This window comes from Bombus fervidus, chromosome 13 (genome assembly GCF_041682495.2).
Source record: "Bombus fervidus isolate BK054 chromosome 13, iyBomFerv1, whole genome shotgun sequence".
NCBI classification, from domain to species: Eukaryota; Metazoa; Arthropoda; class Insecta; order Hymenoptera; family Apidae; genus Bombus; species Bombus fervidus.
Window position 1 is genome coordinate 6,459,988 of NC_091529.1, and position 21,646 is coordinate 6,481,633.

A 21,646-nucleotide genomic window follows, 5' to 3' on the forward strand; every position below is an offset into this window, starting at 1 on the left:
AAAATTCTATAAGAGACTGTGATAGTAAAGCAACTAATAACAAACTAAGTAATTAAAATAGCAGCTACATGGCAAAAGTAACGAAAATATTCTTTTTTTTTCAAACAAGACAACATTGAAGCAATAATATATAAATTGTTTATTTTTTCTCTTGGCATATAACTTTATATGTTACAAAACACATTTCTTAATTTTAATGTATGTATATATGTGTGTTCATAATTTTGATACATGTACTAAACCATAAGCAATAAAACGATGATAAAGTCGAAAAGATCGTAACATAAATAGAAGCTGATCTCACTTCGACGTACTATTAATATATCTGTATGTACATATTTATGAAATATCAAACTGCGTGTTATCATGTGTTATCATCGAATGCGTTTTATTTTTCAAAATTTCCTAGGGCCTCGCCGGATTTTGCAATAAGTAGAAGCGCACTCCTTGTAACTGAACGCTACATCATACGTACATGGAACGCTCGTAACTTTCAAGACAATTTTTTCGTAACTGTTCATGAATGCTTACCTCCCCATAAGCTCAGTTTTAATTGCGTGCAATCCAAATTTTGAATATACTCTCCCAACACCTTGTTCAGGAGCTCGGCAACAATCGATTCAAAAACCATCTTTGAATTCTTATTTTACGAAATAAAAAGATTTCTATAAAAAGATATTTTTAGTTCACGATAATAAATAAATTATTTGGTCAATTTTCGTGCTCTGGATACACGTTAAACAGTAAGCGGGTCAGGCACGAAAGTAAAATCGATCGATAAGAACTGCCGCATAACCTTCAAGGTGTTCGTATATGTTGTGTAGAACTAATACAACACACAGATGAAAACAATAATCCGTGTGATCTTATGGCTGCTGTAATTATCGCCACCAAACGTTTTTAATTATTGTCATCATTCATGCTGTTGAAATCTCTGTTTAAAATAAATACACTGTCACGCCACACTCGTTGTCTATATTTCGAATTTATCGAAGACGATTTAATTTATCTATATTTATCGATTGGTTTTAAATTTTTTGTAATTTGGATGACGACATTGTTAAAAAATGTGATATTGTCAATGCCTTTTAACGTAGTACGTGATTACATCAACTCTACCTTCACATTCTCTAGCTACTTGCAGTCACTTCATTACATGACTACATACACACCAAACTTATACGAGTATACTCAACTAGTCCATACGACTATATGTATGTACATATACATACGTATTACATACGACGATTGATAAAGTTTCTGCCTGTCTTTAATAAATATATTTGATAATAATGTATTTATTCACCACCTTTATTATTTTACATCGATTTATTAAGTTTATGTTATATTGTTCTTATTAAATAAAAAGATCTTTTATTGAACATCATTCGTCAGTTTTTATTTAGTTCTTTTTATATTACATAATTTAGTGATTTATAGTTTTAAAATAGCAGGAAATAGAAGAAAATTTCTTTGGATAAAATTAAATAATTTAGAATAGTAAGAGAGTGAAAGCATTTAAAAAATTTCAAAATATTTTTAAATTCATTTACGATTAATACGATCAATTTAAAAGATATTTTATCTTTTACGTTTGTGAATTTTGTCAAATGAAAGATAAGGAAAGTGAACACAAGAATACTTAACACTTTTTTCTAGAGAATAAAAGTAAGCATTGCGTAAAAATATATATATAAATCAATTTAAAAAGATAAAAGTAATTTTTAAAGCTTTAAAATACCGCCATTTACAGAACAATTATACCTTGTGATATACTACTCGAAACCATTTAATTTTGCCTAAGAAGATATCTCCGTGTAATGTAAATTATTTCTAAGATTACTCATAATTCTTAATTGAACATCATAGAAATTTACATTTTCAATTCAATATTTTTTCTAAATACTTTTGAATACTTTACAAAAATATATCGTATTTTATTTTCTTTAAACAATTCAAAGTTGGAAAATTAATTTAATCTAGAATTCATTTAATTACGAAAACCACTTTAAATTCGTAACATTAAAAATCTCTTCGTTATATTTTGCAACTAAATATGGATTTAATCTTCTAACATACACTTTTCTAAGTCCTATATCTTGTAATTTTCTATAATTATCAGTTAAGATACCATCTTTACTGAAAAGATTTCTAAATTTCTTTAACTGGAAACAAATAATACATATAAAAATAAATTTCTACGAAAAAAGATATTGATTGAAACTAATTAGTAAAGAAGTACCTGCGAAACAGATATTGATACAGGCGTGGGAAAAATTATCCAGGTTACTACTTCATTACATGGTGGTGTAGTTAATGAACCCTTATAAGTATAAAATACATCCGTATTTTTAGGCAATAATGAAACTAGCCTTATAGGCTTATTTAATGCTATTTCATTATTTAAGAATTGCACGTTCGTTAAGGCATTTACAATAGAGTATAAGGATTTGTTATCTTCTTCCTGTAACTAAATATAAAACCTAAATAAAATAACGTTCTGAAAAAAGATTTATTTTATAAGAACTTACTTGGAAAAAGATTCCTAGAACTACAAGACCATTTTTGTAATTTAGTGCATTAGATAAATTTGAATAAGCCCTATTTTTATGAACTATATGCATTTCCATAGGATATCTATAGGATAAATGAGAAAATTAAATAAAAATAATAAAGTTTATATATATGTTTTGTTCTTTTACCTAACACCATTTAAAATATGCTCTGATCCCCTGTTATTTTTTGCGCCCCAATGAAAGTGCAAATGATCTACTTCATATTCTTGATTTATATCAAGTGAGCCTCCAAATATATAAGGTAATCTTCTTCTTAAGTGATTATTTATATTAATTACAACTGAAAAAACAGACATAGACTACTTATTAAGTATTATTCTGGGATAAAATCCAATAACAATACCTGAATGACCATTGTTTTCTAAATATAATGGACTAGGTAGAAAATCATGATAGCCAATTACTTCAAGTGCAGGTAAAGGAAGAGTTATTGATTTGGATGATGATATGGATATTGGAGATTGCAATTTTCCACCACATAATTTAAAATTTTGAATCCATGTATGTTGATCTGGAATATTGTATTGAATGAAGAATAAAAATATTATGAGAAATGTATTGGGAGACATTATACATACCACGTTTACTATAGCTAAAGTATCCAGCAATAATTGGTACTAAAAAAATATTTTTCTGTTACAAGTAATACAATAAAATAATATAAAAATAATTAAACTTACTAGCTGTCACCAATATTACACATTTTATAATACAGATCATGTTAATATAATTTTAATTTATTCTTTCTCACAATTTAGTACTTCAATTTTACTCTTACAACTTGAACGACATTTAACGATACTATTAACAAGCAACGTAATGCGATAATTGCACATTCTTGCAATACATACTTTATGTATGGGCCCATGAAACACACTAAGTTATTTCTAGCATCTCCCAACTGTTTCATTTACATATTACATACCCCATTATCATCATTAATGCAGGATATCTTATGTACACACATCTCAGTGTATTTTGTTTCAAGTAGAACTATAGTAACACGAAATTCAAGCACATTTGCTCTGTACATAATATTCACTTTTAAGTATATGTTTTTCTTTGATATGATTTTATGATATAGCTTGTATAATAGATATTATAACAATTTATTTACATATATACAAATAATATATACCATCCTCACAATACATTGTTATATTAATTATTTAAAAATTCAACATTTTCCGAAAAATAATTGGTACAATATATAAATTTACAATTAGCTCCAATATTTAAGCTAAGGTATTAGTGACTTTGACAAAGTTGATATAAAATTGTCTTACATTTGTTTCATCTTGTTATAAATCGCAATATAATATAGTTTTACAATATGTACACATGCACACGAAATACATATATATGTATAGGTAGAAACATAAATAATAAAAATCAGTTCATCACAGATTATTATTTCAGTATTGTTCATGATGAAAATTGCATTTATTTCTATAGTATTGCAAAGAAAGCATACAAATTCTTTGAATATTTATAAGATTTTTATGCTTCTGATATTTCCAAAATATATTTAAAAAAAGACAAGTTTATATACTTTATTCTCTTTGCAATATAAAAATCATGTAATTATAAAAATTTCCATTGTATCAACTACATTAAATTGAACATTATGACAAGTAAAAAAACAAATTTGTTGTTGTTGAGTAGAATATGTATAATGTTCCTAATAATAAAATAATAAATAAACTATAACTATTGCTTTGTGAAGCATTCAGTTATTTAATGTATACAATAAATTATTGATATAAAAGGTTATGTATTGTATCTTAATATTAATAGCACCATTTGAAATTTTATGTCTTTCAATAAATTGAATATAAAAAATTATTAGAAACCATTTAAAAAGATATATTATTTTTAGTATTTCAATACAATTAAAAAAAGTTACCATAAATATATCTATATAAGATAATTAATTTTTTTAGATATGAAAATGATTGTTCACACTACTTATTAAACTTTTAAATATTTTTCCCATTTTTACATTATATTTTCTTATAATAAGTATTTAAATAATCTCTAATTGGAAAAAGATACAAAATAACAAATCAATTAGAAATAAAAACAAGCAAGTATTATTTATGATATAATATTTGCTATATTATGATTTTTATATATTTTTATTAGTCAAATAATATACTATTCTATGTGATCATTTGGTGAAATTACAATTTCTGTACAAATTAACTATGAGTTTCACTAACACATCAAAATTGCGTAAACTATTAATTTGATTTAATGAACTTATACTCGTTTAAAAGTTCACATGACGTGTTTTATACGACTAGAATACTTTCCTGTACATATTAGTGTTCTATGCGTTTTCGCTATCTTGTGATTTGCAAACCATATTTTGTAAGGGAATTGAAAACAGTTCCTCCCATGGAGACCGTATAGAAGTAATGACTATTTCAGCAGCACTCGTAGAAACGAAGTCTAAAACCCACTTTTCCTCTTGTCCTATTATTTCATCTAAGAAATTCAAAGTTATTGAGGAGCTATAATGTTCCTAAAAATATAATAACCAATACGTTTAATCACAAAAAATCAAAGTACAGTTTTTCGTAAAGATTTCCTTTTTTAATTTTACTAATATTATTTCGATACTTACAACTCCAATCAAATTGCTCATTGCTTGTTCTCTTATTATCTGTGGCAACTCCTTGTTGCCTGGAAGAAGCCACTGCATATTGCATATTACCAAGACAGAAGTAGTCACTATTAAGCTTGATAATTTCAGTTGAATTTCGAGGTCTTGATATTTTAACAAGGCAGAAGAGAATAAAGCAAGGTGCCTAATAGTATCTTTATCTTGGTAGTTTTTGCAATTTTTTAATAATTCATGCATTAAAGAAGTACAATGTTCTGATATTTTGAGTTCGACTTCTTCACAAATCGGTGGTAATAAAAAATCTGCAAACAAAGAACAATTTATTTAATAATGAAATTATTGGCTTAATGGTATTTAAGTATAAAATAAACGACGTTTCTATTCTTTACCAGTAACATAAAGCAAAAAGTTGAGCGTTCTTTGTAAGTCTTGTAAAACGCATAAAAATGTAATAGTAGAATTCAATTCGTCATTTGTTTTGTTAGGTTGTTCTAATTCAATCAGGACGCCTTGCTTAAATGGTATCGGAGAGAAACGTCTTAATCTATCTATAGTCCAGCTAATTTCTTTATGCAACCAGCGTTGTGGATCTTCTCTATAATAACAACAATATAAAAATAGAACAGATTTCCAATAAATGGAATTCTAATAAAATTATGTTTTATTTTATCATTACCCTTCTGGTCCAACAATTTTAAGAATATAAACTTTCGACGTAGATAAAACCACACAACCAGGAAATGTATCTTTTGTATTTTGCATTAGGATTTCTGCCTAAAAATTTACGAATAAATTAACAACATTCACTTAGAATGTTAGTTTAATGGCTTGGATTATATGAAGTTCAATGTTACCCTGAGAAGAAGAATAAGCTCTTCGTTTTCATGTTCAAATATATTTAAAATAATATGTAGTTTTATTCTGTGATCTATACTACTGAAATCCGCATAAGAATACTGGATATTACTACCCATTAAATGCGACGTTTCTTCCGTTTTTAGCTCTAATGGTTTATTACTGCCAATTTTTATACTCTGAAGTAGTCCTAAAATTATTCACATTAAATGAATATTGATATATACACAAATTAAATGTTAATATATTAAAAATATATAATTTTACTAACCTCCTAGCATAGAAGTTAAATTTGTTACTGGCGTAGATTTGGTCTCTTTATCATTATTACTAAGAGATTTTTCATCTGCATTAATTTGTCTCATTGTTTTGTTTTCATATGCGGTACAAATACTATTCGTTAAAGAACCTGTAGACATAGCATTTTAATAATAAATCTAAAATAATTTTTAGAACAAAAAAAAAAAAATAAAAGTTTTAACAAACCTGAGGAGCTACTCTCTGTTAAACCAGTCATAATTGGTGCTGCATCTGGTATTGTTAAAAGACATGGAGCAACTGCAGCACGTCTTTCCTCTGAAGAACGCTTTCTATGTGGTGTAAGATGTGTTCTGTATTAATATGAACATGATATAGAACAAATTTTATATAAATGAACATATTGAAAACATATTGAATAATTGTCTATACCAAAAATATTAAAAAATATAATTTACCTTGACCCATCATCTAGAACTTCAATGCTACTTTCACTTGGATTACTGAGTACTTCTATGTCACTTTCATATTTTTTATCTAGAACATTTGCAGATGGTGTTGATTCTCTTGATTGCTCTAAACTTGTTGCTGAACCTATTAATAACAAAGTAAAATAATTACAACTCATCTAAATTTAATATATACTATTTGTTATTTGAATATATTAATGAAAAAGATACTCATACTTTTCTTTTTGTTTTATTTAACATGAAAAGGCCACATTTTCCTTTATAGGTCTCTATGTATTTTTTCTTATGGCTAGTTTTTTTTATGCAAATTGTTATAATTGTTTAGAATAAACGAATGTATCGCAAATACAAAAATAAAAATATGAGCCTAAGATATTTAATAATAGTAGTATAGAATCGTAGATAGTAAAGCAACTAATATCATAGCTTTATATCTTTAATCGCGAAGAAAGCTTGAGAAAACAGAAAGTGCTGTAATAAGATAGTGTCGCTGAAGCTTACAGCGGACTTGAGCTTGGATGTGAGAGTCGGAGTGCACCAAAGAAGTGGTGACGGATATAGCTCGTACCCCCGCTCCACCTGCACCGGGATTAGTATGTTATAGTCTCAATCAATAGTACAATGCCCGGATATGCAGTCAGCAGTTACGAAATTAGTGCATCCACATTCGATAAATTAATAAATATTATTTTTATCATAGAACTTAAAGATACTAGTATTACAAAATCTTAACATCATAAACAAATAAATATATATGGTTACTTTTTATTGTAGAAACCTCATAAATACATAGCTCTTATTACATACTTAATATTTTAAAATAAATAAAATTGAACACCACGCATAAATTATAAAAACTGTGTTATATGAGGTAAACTCAAGATACTACAGCTCATTATTAAAAAATTCATTTTTTTTATCAAATGTTTCATTCATTTTCATATTACATGCACAGATATGAGTGAGACTTACCAATGCTAGAAGAAGATTCAGAATGTTGTAGATTGGTTTTTACTGGATTCTCAGAATGTTGATTTTTGGTTACGCTTTCCAATAAACCTTTAGAAGTATCATTTTCCATATCCAACATCGATAATTCGTCTGTTTCTATAACTAAAGTACTTCCACAGGTGGGACATTTCAATTGGTTTGTACCTGAAATTTGGAATTTTTTACAATACTGAACGTGCTTGTAACTTATAATGTCTTCCAATCTATAACTATTATTGAAAATGTACCTGATGCAGATGAATTTATGAAAATATATTCTGAATCTTGGGAAAAATGAGTTGAACATTTCATACATTTAAAAACTTTCAACAATATCGTTCTTTTTTCTATTCTCTCGTTAATTATTTGAACTATTTCCTACAAAAAAATCAAATATGTAGTACATTAATACTATTTACATGTCATTTATATCTATGTTTGCATTTTCTTATTTCTTACTTTTGCAATGTTTGGTTCTACCAAATATCTCCTATTTTGACGATGTTCGCGTGTGGTATCGAAAATTATATCTACTGTCACTGGTTCACTTCTACCAAGTACACACGATAATACAGAACTTGTTGACCAACAGCATCTTAGTTTCCCAGTAAGTGAATCTCTCTCTCGAATAACACTATAATTATATTATAAAATGAAAGTGTAAAATTCTTTAATACAATAAAGAATACGTACTGTGTTGTTATTATTAAAAACAAATCTTCCAATTCGTTTGAATTTTTCCTCCTTTGAACCCGGTACAAATTCCCAACTTCTAGATATTAAAAATGCAACAATTAAAATAAAGTAATTTTTTAACGATATATACCATTTACTCTTTATAATATACCTTGTTCTGGATCATAAGGAGGCTCAGACAGATTCTCAAGAACGCTTGTGTCATTGTTCAGTAAAACCTCGGAAACATTCTCTTCTTCGGTTAATACTTTACTTCCATTTTCTTCGTCGTTAAATTCATTAATTTCTTGCTTTAAAGATTCAGATTTATCGTTTAATTCATTCATGTGTGTATCTTTCATCAAAAGATTTACAGAATCTTCAATACTATGCACAATATCTTTAGCATTTAAATTTTCTATCGTAAATTCCGATGTTATTGAATATGTCGGAGGTTGTATTCCCATAATATCTTGAACAAATGTGCCAGCTTGACTACTTAACCACCTATCTTCTCCATATCTTCTTCGTATCTCCAAAATTTGTTTTTTTGTTTCTAAATGTCCTTTCGAAATTTCTGTGAATAATAATATCAAAAGAATAATATATTATATGTCTCAACATCATAAAAAAATGATTAAAATTGAAAGTAATTTATTACCTAAGCAAGAAATACTACGATCTGCTTTTAAATCATCTTTTTCTTGCTCGACTTCCGCGATAACTGCTTCCTTTATGTTTGATTTCTTTTTACTTTTAGAAAAACTTTTTTCCATGCTACCTGTCCCTTCTGCAGATGTTCCTGCTACAAAATCACTAATCGCAGACGTGTTAATAGATGTAAGTAAACTACTAGAATTTAAGGAATTTGACACTGAGTTGAGTAACTCGTTCGACACGGATTTTTCAGATCTGACGATAAAGAATCGATTTTCTGCAATAATTTGCTTCTCCAATCTTGAAAGTGATGAATGATCTACAACCAACTAAATCGTGAAATTTTATTTAATTATATAATACTTAAATGTTGCGAAATTTACATTTTGTAATAATATAGCATATTATCGTTTTTTACATCTACTTACCTTGCTATCACTCAAACATGGATGTAAATGTTTTATGGATAATAATCGATGTTTTGGATGATATGACAAGGGATTGCCTTTTAAGGATACCCATAACAAAGCAGACATTTTCTCTAAAGGCCACAAGACTGAATGTTCCATCAAACAATTATAAGATAAATCTAATGCTGTTAAACATTCCAAACTTTGCAAACCTGTTTGAATAAAGATAATTCATAAATATATTTTTGCTTTTATAAATTATGTATGTATGTGCAATGGTATAAGCAAACTGACAATATGAAAGCAGAATGGTTTTAAAAACACCATTTTTTGATGTAACACTAATGTACTGAAAGAAAAATAAAACTTAAACTCAAACTCAAAATAATTAAATACACTAATACATTACCATTTAAACTTTCTATGTAATTATTCTTCAGAACTACTACTTGTAATAAACGTGATGCTGCTTCATTAAAGGTGGGTACTGTTTCAAGTTTATTATATCCAAGATTTACATGTTTTAAATTTGGCAAACAAGATAATTCATCTGCAGATGTTATCAAGTTATGACTTAAATCTATTACTTGTAACCATGGTACTAACTCTAAAGATGTATCCAATTTTTCAAGAGTATTGTGAGGTAATGCCAAATGTTTCAAAGAACCCCATACAAACCCAACACCAGTATCACCACCACAATTCACTGCATAAAAATGTTTATAATATTAAATCCATTTTTTAATTAAAAATTATAATTTTTTAATTATAATTACCCAAGAGTTGTTTTACAGTACAAACTCCTTTTCTACCAGTACAAACAATGCTTTCAAGTTGGCCTCTAACACCTCTGAGTCCTTTTACAGTATCAATGTTAATTTTTTTTAATTCTAGATATTTCAAACACCTAAATTTAGTAATATCAACGGGTATCTTAGGATTGCTTGGACAATAAGTCAGTTTTAGTCCAATTGTCTTCTGTACAAAGTCATGTAGAAATTTCAGGTCACGGAATATATCAATTTTTGAGCTGTTGCATACTTGAAATGAAGCTTCTAAATTTTCACATCCATCGACGATCAGAGAAAAAGCTTCATTTAAATTATATAGTAAAGTAGTTGACAAAGAAAGTTTGCCAGATGCATTTAATACTTTTTCTCCATTCTGATGCAGGAGCTTTCCAAGTACCATTATCTCTTGCATAATAGTTTCATTTTGAATTTTACTCATTTTTGTATCCTTTCCAATTTATAAAAGCCAACAAATTTCAATGATAATTTTAAGATTGATTCCAATGTATCTTCATATCAATCTAGAAAGTAGCAAAATAAACTTGTTACTACCTAATGTAATGTGTATGAATAAAAGTTTCATTTAATCATTAATAATATTTTACAGATCACTCAATTTTTCTTACAATATATCTAAAAATTCCTATTTTTAGTTTTGTAAATAAAACGCTCTTATAATTAACATAATGCGCCTTAAACATTTTCTATTACATTAAATAAAAAACAAAGTTTACATATTATTCAGAAAAATGTTTAGACAGTTCTATTCTTATATTTTTAATTGTAAATCATAGCAAGAAAGTAATGCATAATATTAATTTAGCAAATATAAAGGAAATGGCAAAGCACTTACTAGATTATTATACATTGCTTAGATCATCCGCTTAGTCAGTGAAAAATACATACTTAAGTGACAAATGATGCAGGAAGTACAGTCTCACACATGTTATCACAAATAAACAATACAAAAGATTATGTCTATCAATGACTAATAAATGATCATTCGTGAAATGTTATCTATCATCTTGCAACTGAATAACCTTAACTTGCGTTATTATCTTGCATGCACTCTCACCAAAAAACGAAACCCTAAAAGACATACTAAATATTTATAAACAATTCAATTATATTATATAACTGTTACAACCAGTGTTACAAAATTCACATTACTGCGTATTGTAATACTGTAGATGCACCTCAAAAATCGTTTCAACACAAGAGAAAAAAAATTAGGAAAACGTTTCTGTCCTACTTTGTATCCAAATAATACAGTTAATTAGAATAATTTATTTCGTTAGTAACAAGATAACCGAATTGTTTCTCGTGGTACAAGCTTTAGTAAATAGTCACTATGAAATTTTTAATGAGGTTAAACAATGGCAAAAGTGACATACTGACTGTAATTTGCAATTTATAACATCGTATAAAACTGTCGACATTGTTGTCTTTCTTGTCATCATTTCAAGTACGATAGGTGGCAACACTAATCACGTTTTTGTACTGATATAAGATGAATGAAACTCGTTCTTGTTAAGCACAAATTCATTCTCATTTCAGTCGTGTATATTGAGATTGAGATATATTATAAAATAATAAATTTCAAATATAGATTTCTTAGAAAAACTTCTATAAAATTTTGTGTAATTTATTACGAACATCTAAAATGTATTAAAATGTATTAACTATTTGATAATCAAAGAACTGTAAATTTTGTATCGACGTGTTGATTCTTACAATTCTCAAATATGAGGAACGAGATTATTATATATAGTATATTTTTGTTAATTTACGTGAATGCAACCGATGATAGAAAATCGAATAAAAAAAAGTCATGGCGAGACAAAGATATACGTGATATGAATGATGCAGATTTAGAAAAGTTGTTAGACCAGTGGGAGGTATATTACGTTTTTTTTCTAATTTTTTAAATTCCATATTTACATAGAGTAAAAGGAATTAACAAAGATTATAATTCTTTTATTATTAGGAAAATGATGAACCATTGGAACCAGATGAATTACCAGAATATCTTAGGCCTAGCCCAAAAATTGATTTATCGAAGGTAGTGTATTTAAAAAGCTTTATGAATTAATTTTGTACATCTTCACAGACTATAAAAAATATTTACATATATCATTCATTTTTATAGCACTAAATTTTTATAATCATATTAAAGTATTTACCAAATTTAGTATTCTTGAACTTAATTAAGTCTTTACCTTATAAATGGATTATGGATAAAATTCAATGAAAGCAGTTCTAAAATACCTTCTTTTAACTACTGAATAACATCAAAATCAAAAAATTAACAAAATTGTACTTATTATATTTTTCTCTTGTGTAATCTATATTTATTTATATAATAGCTTGATATGTCAAATCCTGACAACGTACTGAAAGTGACAAAAAAAGGTAAAAGTGTGATGATGTTTGTTGATACAAATGAAGATTTGTCAGTTGAAGAAGCTGCAACTATAATGAAAATTTGGCAGACTAGTCTTCAAAATAATCATATTATTGCAGAAAGGTAGTATTTTTTCTTAATTTTATACTTAATGTGTTAAAATAATAAAAACACTTATATAATATATTTGAATCTTTTACAGGTATTCAATTGATCAAAAAAGATGTGTGTTCCTATTTCACGAGGGTTCTCAAGCTGTAGATGCAAAAAACTTTCTCTTGGAACAACCAGAATTGTCTCATGTGACTCTTGAAGGCCAAACTTATTTTAGGGATCCAAAGAAACAGGTATGAGAATAGTAAAATATATTAACAAAAGAAAAAGGTAACGAAATAAAAATTTGTATGATCTATAATCATCTGATGACTTTTTTAGAGTGAAAAAATGGCAAGACTTAATAAACAAGCAAGTAAACGAAATATTAAGAAGGACAATAGTAACAAACAAGAGGAGCTATAATTTATATTATAAATTTTTCGAAGATGCTGAATATTTTTCATTTTTGTACATGTAGATCTATATCTATAAGCAAATAAGTACAAGACAATTTTTGATACAAATATTTTTTGTTTCTAAAAATATACAACTTAAATTACTTTTATTTAAATATTTCATAACTTACTGAAATAATTATAAATATCATAAATAAACTTAATTTATCCTATAGAGAAGTGAAATCTCTCTTTCCTACATCATTTCTACAGTAAAATAAATGTATTTCATATGCAATGTTATAAACAGTAATTATTAGTCACATGTTTATTGGCCTTATGTTAGAACAATTACAAATATTAAAAGTATACTTTAGACATTGACAAATTCAACTAATAGCAATTCATCAGTAACATCACTAAAGATATAATAGTGGGCAACAATCAATAATCTCATAAGCAATACAAACAATTCAATATTTCATTGCTGAGAATATATAATCGGAATATGTGTACAAAATTATAGATTAACAGAGTTCATTTGAATATCTAAATTATGAAGAAGACATAATTGGCGATTACTTATTTAAACTAGATTTGCTCGTGGGAGAATCAAGTTGATTCATACTATCCATGGCTCTTACTTCTCTTTGTAATTCTTTAACAACTGTTGCAAGCGCATATGGATTTACGCCGTTCTCGCATAATCGTATGCATATACTTAACGTTGTAGGATCTAAATTTGTATTCAATAGCTTCGAGATTTGGTAAAGCGTTTGAAATGTTTTGCGAGCAGCGTTTATTTGATGATGCACAGGTTCTGGCATGCTGCCTCGGTTTCGGTCTTTTCTATAAAATCAAAAGTAAAAGGGTAATATAAAAATAATTAATCAAATCAATATAAAAAAAAGGTTATGTTTTTGCGTAAAAGAATTGTTCTATGAATACGTACTCTCCGCTGTGAGACAGTTTGACGTCGGGGTTAAATCACTATTGAATCACAATTTACAAGTAAAATAATAAGGATAGAATGCGAAATACAACGTTATTTAATTTGTGTGTTTTAACAAGATTCTCATCTGTTTGAATGGCTTAATTTCGTTATTTTACAGAGGTTGTTTCCATAACAACCGTCAAAAAGGCAAATTTATTTAAAAAAATATCGAATTTTTAATTTATACACTTGTACAAAAGCAGAGTTCAAGTCGGAAAGGTAAACAAAACCACGTGATTGAAATATAGGAGATACTAGAAGGTTATCTTCATAATTTTGTGATATACAATAGAACAATTTTATCTCGTTGATGAAAGAAAATCTGAGGATCCAATTCGGAAGACGCAATCATAAAAGTTCATAAATTAATCCTCTTAATTAGCTCTTTTCAGTAATAAAAATTTGTTCAATTTATGGATACTGAAATACTATAACCACGTAGAGGTAAAAAGGTGAAATTAATAGCTATTTTTCTCTTTGTCGCATGGTATCATCCTTTTTGCTTATCTAACACGAGTACATATCTGTCTTTGTCGCACAATATTGCGTTCTTTGCCTAGGGAAAACTTATGTGCTACCATCTATCCTTAGATACTCTAAGTTACTGTTCCTACCAATCTGGTAGATGGCAGTACATGGCTCATTTGTACGCAAAACTAGCACTTGTCCTATAATGAATCAGATTATTTAAAAAATAAAGAATGTTGGATATATCAATACATCTTGCAATGATTTTAGAGGAAAAAAGGTACATTGAAGATTAATAATAATGACCATCTCCCTTTATTCCTCTGAATATACAATTCAGTTGTGACGAGATATAAGTTCTTCACACGTTGCAAAGATCCGACGTGAAGATATAATTTCTTTAAAAATCATTCGTCGGTACTCAGTATAATTATTTATCGATCTAACGAACGAAGGATCGGGAGTATGGACACTAGAAGTATTAGAGAAAGGCCTGGGCAAAGGACAACACGGTGATTATGAACTATCGCATGCAAAAATGTTCCTTGTCTTTCTTCTTTAATTAATAATATACGTGATATTCGAATTCTACAGAAAAACTGGCAGTATAAGAATTAACAAATGTACTTTACGGAGCATCTAGATGCAATGTATCACCAAAGTATTCGAACGATCAAAACGTTTTATTTTACAAAATATATTATATAGTATTTTAAAAAATAGATACATACATAACGTTGAAAGTAAAAGATAAAAAAACAGCTCTACTAATATTTTTTGTCTTGATCGATTTATTACCGACTTATAATTTCCCGATAAATTAACTGAAATAATTAATTATTTTGAAATTAAAACCGTTTCGAATTCTTTGGTGACGCGGAATCAATCGCCTAATCGATTCACTTTAATGGCTAATCGTAAATTCTTGTCATAAAAAACTGCTTGAAAGCTTAACTATCGAGTCGTATATTCTATGAATTATATAACTCAATACTTCGTAAATACACGCTAAATGTCTCTATCATAACAAATTTTGATTCGTTACTCGTGCTTTACGCTACCGTAACCAAGTTTAAATCCAAATCACCTAAAACAAGATTCTTAAGATGTAAAAACAATGTTACAAACATTGACAGATATATTTTCTTTGTTGTAATTAAGCGAATCAACCAATTTTAACAATCAAATGAATAAAATTAGAAACGCAAATCGACCCAACTATCAATAGTATCGATACTTGTTAACGATAATTATGTTGTTTTTGACTCGATTTAAACCAAGAATCCCCAGTCGTTCGATCGATCACTGCTAATCGATTATTAGATGCTTCATTTAAATTTTTGTACACAAAGAAGCAAATAAGTGTACAAGTTAAAATACGGTTCTATAAATTTTGATACAATTGGAAACATTGGTTTACAGTTCAACAAGATAAATTCTAAAGATCAATAAAGTTAATTACGATCTATGTTACCCCTAATGTTCATGAATTGACTATGACTACTTCAACCTATACAGAATGTTTCAAAATATGCGGGAAGAAGCTAAAATTTAAATTGCAAACTCTTTCAAATGAAAAGTATATTTCAAATCTATATACGAAAAAATGTTTTTCCAAGAAAAAGTCGTTTTTGACGTTACTCATATTTTGGAATATTCTGTATAGTACCTCATTATTCTCGTTTCGAGAAAGAAACCAACACGTACTAGATTTACGATCTAATAAGTTCCTCAAAATTTGATTCTTAAACATCGATCTTACGCTTCTATATTTCAAATTGAATGGCTGTCCTGATTTTGAAACGACCAGTAAGCACGCACGATATGTAACGATCTAAATTACAATTCTTTTCGAAAGGAATAAGCTAAATCATTGACTAACAAAAGTGTAACATTTAGTTTCTCTTACGTTCTAAAAAGCGTTGACAAAACCGTGTTCAATTCTTTTGGCGGGAAATTTGAATTCTCTTTTCCTTCTTTTTTGTAACGGAAATGATCGTCAAATGTTTGTGTATAAATTTGTTTCATCGTAAAATGTTGGACAAGTTCCTGAAAATTTTAGTTCAAAAAAGTATCATTGATACTTTGTACGATAGAGCACTTCCGGTTTCATTATTTTAGAAAATGACGAAAACTTGAAACAAGGAAGAAATATTAAATAATTTTAGATTAATAATTTTTCAATTGCACTAAAGCATTAAATAATAATAAAAAATTATTTTTTTCATTGAAAATTATCGTATTTTATGATTGAAAATTCTTTCTTTTGAAACCGAAAATACTCCGCATTTTCCTACTCCTTATCGTCGCTTGGAGACTTTTATTCTTAAGTATGCTTCCAGTTGTTTCATAGAAAATTGTTTTTTTCTTTTTTCTTTTTTAATTATAACATTCGTTGTTTCCATCTTCTAAAGTCTCACTTTTGTTTTTCTTAGAAAATATATAAAAATCGTTTAATATTAGATCGATTGCGATACACACGCATACTTGTCGTCAAGAAGCATCGATAATCGCTTCTTATATCGATTTCTTTCATTTTATTTTTATCCAGGTGAAAAAAACTTCCATTTAAAATTCGAAGAAACTTTCGTGCAATTAGAAAAATCTTTTCTTTCCAAAATCCTCGGTCATCAGAATTTTTTGTCCGCCTCCGGATGCAATTGACTTGTTCAGTTAGAAAACCCAGAAACAAGCGGCTTTCAATTAATATTCTCGACTTGTTCCACGTTAACGCTTTCATTCATTATTAGGAACAATGGACAACGGATTCTTGATTGTAGCATACTTTCACTCTTTTTGGTCTAAAAATTGAAAAAATTTTAATATAAAAAAAATTAAATTTATAATTTATTTTTAATTTTTCAATTATTTAAAGATGTTCGTATTTGACAAAAAAATTTAGTTATTTTTTATACAAAATGAAAAAACAACATTTTTAATATCTAAAAATTGGTGTTGTCATTTCATTAAAAAATTTTTTTCATTAAGAAAAGATAGAAAATAAATAATTAAGAAATTACAATTTATACCCATAGGTTTAAATCTGTAATAGCTGATTATTCAGAAATGGTAGAGATCCGAATTGTCTACGGACTCTATCTGAGTGTCTTTATCTGAGAATCATCGTTATTTAATAATATAGTTGCTATAGGAACGCGCTTAGCAACCTACGCGTCTTCGACTTCTATTAAAACACCATGATGAAGGATTTCATTGATTAACAAGTAACAGTGCGAGTGCTACAAAGAGACAACAACGGTCAACAAACGGTACTTATCCTAAATTCTTTTTCTAACTTGAGCCTCTATCTCGAAAGATTTACGATTAAAAAGAAAAATTACATATAATATATATGTATGTATATATAATATTGCCTAAAAACTTTGAGGCAAGGTAACTATTATTTTTAAACGATTCTAGTTAATTCCAGATGGCTAGATGATTCAGCAAATTAATATCCATTTGATTATAACGGATACTAATTATTATTAATGATTTTGTAAATCCGCGCCTCATAACTACAGGTACTTGGGGGACTCAAAAAATGGACTAAAAATTCTGATCTATCTATAAAGTATCTAAATTACTCGCTATTATTCAAATTAGCCTATTTTCCAATAATGAAAATTTGATATCAGATATTATTGTTTGTAAATAATTATGGAAAAAAGAATGTTTTTGAAAAATTATTGAGTAGTTTTATAACGTTCTAGTGGTTTTTAAAGATCTTATAAAATGGATCTTGGTATAAACGTGTTTTCAAGGTGCATGTGCAAAATTTGAAAGGATACTCTAGCTTGAAAAGACACACCTGGTGTTGTATATTGATAAAACGTGGCTGTACGTTACTAAAAAAAGTTGGAGATCCTATGATCGACGCAAGCTGCCTACGTCTATGTCGACTATCATGGTCGTGCAAACGTTCAATCGACGATAAATCGTTCGATTTTTTAATAACAAAATCGTCTCATATAATACCATATAATTTTTCATTCTTTTCTCCTCTCAGATTTTTTTTCCTCTAAATCACTAGATAATTATTGCAGTTTGGTGTTTCGTTTTGTGGAACGATCACTGATCGAAACACCCCTCTATGTATTGAACAAGAATATATAATCTTAACTACGATTTAATTTTTCTTTATATCTTTATGACAATTGTTTCCTCATCGTTTTTTAAACATTCTAACAGATTCATCGATATTAGAAAACTGATTCTCTGTTATCGCTCTTACACCTACGATATTATGTAATTCTAATTTAATAACTTCGTAAAACAGTTGAACCCTACAGGGACATATCATATGATATAATTGTATAGTATTCAATATGAAAGAGATAACAGAATATCGTCTTGATCTTATTTCCTCAGGAGAACCACATTGTTTTCGTATACCTTTTTCTTTTAACTCCTTAAGACATGTGAGATTGTCTCAAATGAAAATCGAACTTCTTCTTTGTTCGTGAGGCTCTATCGCCGAATGCTCGTTGCACGCTTGAATTTTTAATACGTAAACTCTTCGTGTAAGCACGTATGAAAGCAATGCTTTCTAAAACAAATATCTTGTTCGTTAAGCACAGAATGTTACTTAAAAAATGAAAAATCATTCTATGATATTTAATTTAATAGTGTAATTCAATATTTTCTGTATTGTATATTGTAATAGACAAAAATGAAGACAGAAGTAATAGACAAAAATTTTTACTCCACGTAGTGTACAATAAATTTTCGATTTTGTATCTTTCAAAAATTTAAGCTTAAATTATTTAAAAAATTGTAAATAAAAATTATAAAGATAAATTCATTATATCGATCACATTATAAAACTAGAAACATTCTGTGCATGATTAATTGCTTCAAATCGATACTTAGTACGTACTGCCTCATTTTCAGCATCTTCCAAATTACATAATCTTGTAGATAAAATCGTATCTTTCAATCGCGTACACAGTCATACCCATACCTTGTTTCATCGCGTACGAAAGGAATAGTATAATTTTTTTACTCGAAGTTTGGCACGGAAGTGAAAGAAGACAAAATGCTGTTTCATGTTGAATTCTTCTCGTTTTTAGCGTGTTTTCTTCTTTTTGGCGAAAACGATAGTGTTAAATACTTTTTTTGATATTCAAAAGTTCTTCCCTTAAATAAAGTTGAAGTATTCGACATCATTGATAGTTGCTTATTTAATATTCTTCCTCCATGATATATTCGTCGAATCGATTTTTATTTTTTTCCCCTAATTTGTTAATACAATTCTTTTAGTCTTAACTCGTGTGATAATATTCGACTTTGTAATGTCGATTCCACAATTGACAAGTCGTTCATCTCTCTCTTGTAAAGGGAATGCTCTACTCCCATTATATCTGGATGCTTAACAGATTTGTTTACGTGATGTAAAATAGTTCTTCCGCAAGAAGAAATAACTTGTAGCTCGTTCGCCTATCGACCGCGAGCGTTTAATTGAATTCTTGAACTCGCAAGATTCTTAAGGGCTTCATTCTTTTTGTTTTCATTTTTCTTTTTTTTTGTTTTTTTTTTTTTTACGGTATTCTCTGTTTTTCTTTTCAGAAGTTGGAATTCCTTATTGTAGAAGTTGGGAATCACGGTTTATCTATGGAAAATTTGAAGATTTGAGAAGTGCACAGAATACACATAATATGTAGAAATATGAAAAATATTCAAAGAATGATATTTGTTATATTATTTAGTGGATGAGATAAATGTTTTTTTGAATTTTAACACTTCAGAATTAGGATTCACTTATTTAAGATAAAATTTATTTATATAGAATCTATTATTTTATATTTATTTAATAATTTAGTAACTTGTAACTTTTAAAATTTCACTAATGATAATAATATTAATTGGATTGTACAAGAAGGTTCAATATGATAATTTACCCTTAGCAAAAGAGTGGAGCCTCCGGTTGGTTCCACCAGTGCGCCGCTAGGAGCATATAAAGCTCCTGATCTTGAACGGTGTAACCTGGAGGTGGTTGAGAAGGCAAAGGCGGTGGAATAGGTGGCAGCAGAGAGTAGGACGGCGGTGGTGGCGAGGGCGATTGGGACTGCGAGAAGGTGGTCGTGGTAGAGAGCGGCGTTGGCGGCGTCGTCTTGGTCATCACCGGAGGCTCTTCCTTCTCCGGAGATCAAAACGCGTAATCGAACTTTGCCAACGACCGTGTAGTCACATCATCCTAAACATACCATTTCTGTTAATATAATTGCCATTAGCAGAAATATAGAGATCGATATGATAGATAAATAAAACTTTAGATTTTGATACGAATTGTGAACAATTTTTTATTTCTAAAGTTTTATGAATTCTTTTCTTGGAGAATAGAAGGAAGATGATCATGTTCTTCCTCAATCCATTCTTACGTGTATAATAATTGTATAGATCATTTAACAAATTTTATTTGTCTTATAATACTAACGACTCTAAATTGTAATGTTAAGATTTCACGAGATATTGATTCTTTAGTGGACTAACAATATCGAGAACTTCTCGCCATCGGCAAACTATTCACGAAGTAGCAATATTGTTCAAAGATGCATAAAATGCAAACGTGTCGATACCCTCAGACAGCTCTCCATAAATTCCTCGATCGTTATTATGCCATCCTGGTTTAAATCGAACTTCTTGAACACCCTATCCAACTGCTCTCTCGCTTTCCTTTCCTCCTCGGCGTGATGTCGTCGTCCCATCAGCTCATGCACCGCAATCACCACTTCCCATAGCTCACCCCTGGTGATGCATCCGTCGCCATTTATATCGTACAGTTTGAAGATCCATCGTAACTTCTCGTAAATACTGCCTCGTAGTAGAGTCGATAAAATGACCAGGAGATCCTGAGAAGGAAAACCGTATCGTATGTTTCGAATCTTTCTACTTCTTTTTTTTTTCCTTCGAAGATTGGGAAATTACGAAAAAAATGTAGTACAATTAATGCATTTGGAACTTTGGAGATCAAAGAAA

The 21,646-nt window shown here is 28.6% G+C and overlaps 6 protein-coding genes across 17 annotated transcripts in view; 1 reads left to right on the plus strand and 5 right to left on the minus strand.

The window, feature by feature from the left end:
• Vps13 (vacuolar protein sorting 13C) overlaps nt 1-1,147 on the minus strand; it is a 19,695-nt gene extending 18,548 nt beyond the window's left edge. For 2 of the 5 annotated variants that reach the window (XM_072016007.1, XM_072016004.1), the window contains exon 1: nt 532-1,147. In XM_072016007.1, the coding sequence (XP_071872108.1) occupies nt 532-631 (100 nt within the window). In that variant the 5' untranslated portion in view covers nt 632-1,147. The remainder of the gene's footprint in view (nt 1-531) is intronic. The other 3 variants (XM_072016009.1, XM_072016008.1, XM_072016006.1) reach the window with 2 other exon arrangements.
• LOC139993890 (carbonic anhydrase 2) lies at nt 116-3,389 on the minus strand. Its single transcript, XM_072016050.1, has 7 exons — nt 3,257-3,389; nt 3,155-3,193; nt 2,920-3,087; nt 2,703-2,856; nt 2,532-2,637; nt 2,243-2,470; nt 116-2,165 (listed from the first exon to the last, which is right to left on the minus strand). The coding sequence occupies exons 1-7, from the start codon at nt 3,294-3,296 to the stop codon at nt 1,995-1,997; spliced, it is 906 nt and encodes a 301-aa protein (XP_071872151.1). The 5' UTR covers nt 3,297-3,389; the 3' UTR covers nt 116-1,994.
• On the minus strand, nt 3,298-11,841 carry LOC139993878 (uncharacterized). 7 transcript variants are annotated; one of them, XM_072016018.1, is made up of 19 exons: nt 11,710-11,841; nt 10,297-10,832; nt 9,930-10,226; nt 9,539-9,732; nt 9,115-9,439; nt 8,626-9,030; nt 8,472-8,550; nt 8,238-8,412; nt 8,027-8,156; nt 7,761-7,943; nt 7,290-7,367; nt 6,777-6,912; nt 6,547-6,671; nt 6,332-6,469; nt 6,060-6,250; nt 5,882-5,979; nt 5,595-5,800; nt 5,206-5,507; nt 3,298-5,103 (listed from the first exon to the last, which is right to left on the minus strand). In XM_072016018.1, exons 2-19 carry the CDS (start codon nt 10,748-10,750, stop codon nt 4,909-4,911), a joined length of 3,711 nt encoding a protein of 1,236 aa, XP_071872119.1. In that variant the 5' UTR covers nt 10,751-10,832; nt 11,710-11,841; the 3' UTR covers nt 3,298-4,908. The 7 variants fall into 7 exon arrangements, with proteins under 7 accessions (XP_071872119.1, XP_071872118.1, XP_071872117.1 ...); XM_072016017.1 differs by having other exon boundaries at nt 11,706-11,808; XM_072016016.1 differs by lacking the exon at nt 11,710-11,841 and adding an exon at nt 11,508-11,639.
• Nucleotides 11,842-12,056: 215 nt separating this feature from the next.
• Boca (LDLR chaperone boca) lies at nt 12,057-13,446 on the plus strand. The gene is made up of 5 exons (XM_072016057.1): nt 12,057-12,209; nt 12,299-12,373; nt 12,678-12,838; nt 12,918-13,062; nt 13,151-13,446. The coding sequence occupies exons 1-5, from the start codon at nt 12,057-12,059 to the stop codon at nt 13,232-13,234; spliced, it is 618 nt and encodes a 205-aa protein (XP_071872158.1). The 3' UTR covers nt 13,235-13,446.
• Nucleotides 13,447-13,519: 73 nt separating this feature from the next.
• Nucleotides 13,520-14,638, minus strand: LOC141445877 (mitotic-spindle organizing protein 1). Its single transcript, XM_074112028.1, has 2 exons — nt 14,159-14,638; nt 13,520-14,055 (listed from the first exon to the last, which is right to left on the minus strand). Exon 2 carries the CDS (start codon nt 14,031-14,033, stop codon nt 13,785-13,787), a length of 249 nt encoding a protein of 82 aa, XP_073968129.1. The 5' UTR covers nt 14,034-14,055; nt 14,159-14,638; the 3' UTR covers nt 13,520-13,784.
• The window catches only part of LOC139993895 (A-type potassium channel modulatory protein KCNIP1), a 29,605-nt gene continuing 22,117 nt past the window's right edge, over nt 14,159-21,646 (minus strand). For both annotated transcript variants that reach the window (XM_072016056.1, XM_072016055.1), the window contains exons 5-7: nt 21,247-21,519; nt 20,569-20,864; nt 14,159-20,279 (exon numbers count right to left, since the gene is read on the minus strand). In XM_072016056.1, the coding sequence (XP_071872157.1) occupies nt 20,817-20,864; nt 21,247-21,519 (321 nt within the window). In that variant the 3' untranslated portion in view covers nt 14,159-20,279; nt 20,569-20,816. The remainder of the gene's footprint in view (nt 20,280-20,568; nt 20,865-21,246; nt 21,520-21,646) is intronic.

Bases quoted from the DNA above. Each gene is read 5' to 3' on its own strand.
- LOC139993890 (XM_072016050.1), bottom strand. From the start codon at position 3,296: ATGATCTGTATTATAAAATGTGTAATATTGGTGACAGCTA. The intron at 3,194-3,256 runs GTAAGTTTAATT...ATATTTTTTTAG, and splicing joins TGTAATATTGGTGACAGCTA to TACCAATTATTGCTGGATAC. The intron at 3,088-3,154 runs GTATGTATAATG...ACAATATTCCAG, and splicing joins CTTTAGCTATAGTAAACGTG to ATCAACATACATGGATTCAA.
- LOC139993878 (XM_072016018.1), bottom strand. From the start codon at position 10,750: ATGAGTAAAATTCAAAATGAAACTATTATGCAAGAGATAATGGTACTT. The intron at 6,470-6,546 runs GTTTGTTAAAAC...CTATGTCTACAG, and splicing joins AACAGAGAGTAGCTCCTCAG to GTTCTTTAACGAATAGTATT. The intron at 5,980-6,059 runs GTAACATTGAAC...GTAAATTTTTAG, and splicing joins AGCTTATTCTTCTTCTCAGG to GCAGAAATCCTAATGCAAAA.
- Boca (XM_072016057.1), top strand. From the start codon at position 12,057: ATGAGGAACGAGATTATTATATATAGTATATTTTTGTTAATTTACGTG. The intron at 12,210-12,298 runs GTATATTACGTT...TTTTATTATTAG, and splicing joins AGTTGTTAGACCAGTGGGAG to GAAAATGATGAACCATTGGA. The intron at 12,839-12,917 runs GTAGTATTTTTT...AATCTTTTACAG, and splicing joins AATCATATTATTGCAGAAAG to GTATTCAATTGATCAAAAAA.
- LOC141445877 (XM_074112028.1), bottom strand. From the start codon at position 14,033: ATGCCAGAACCTGTGCATCATCAAATAAACGCTGCTCGCAAAACATTT.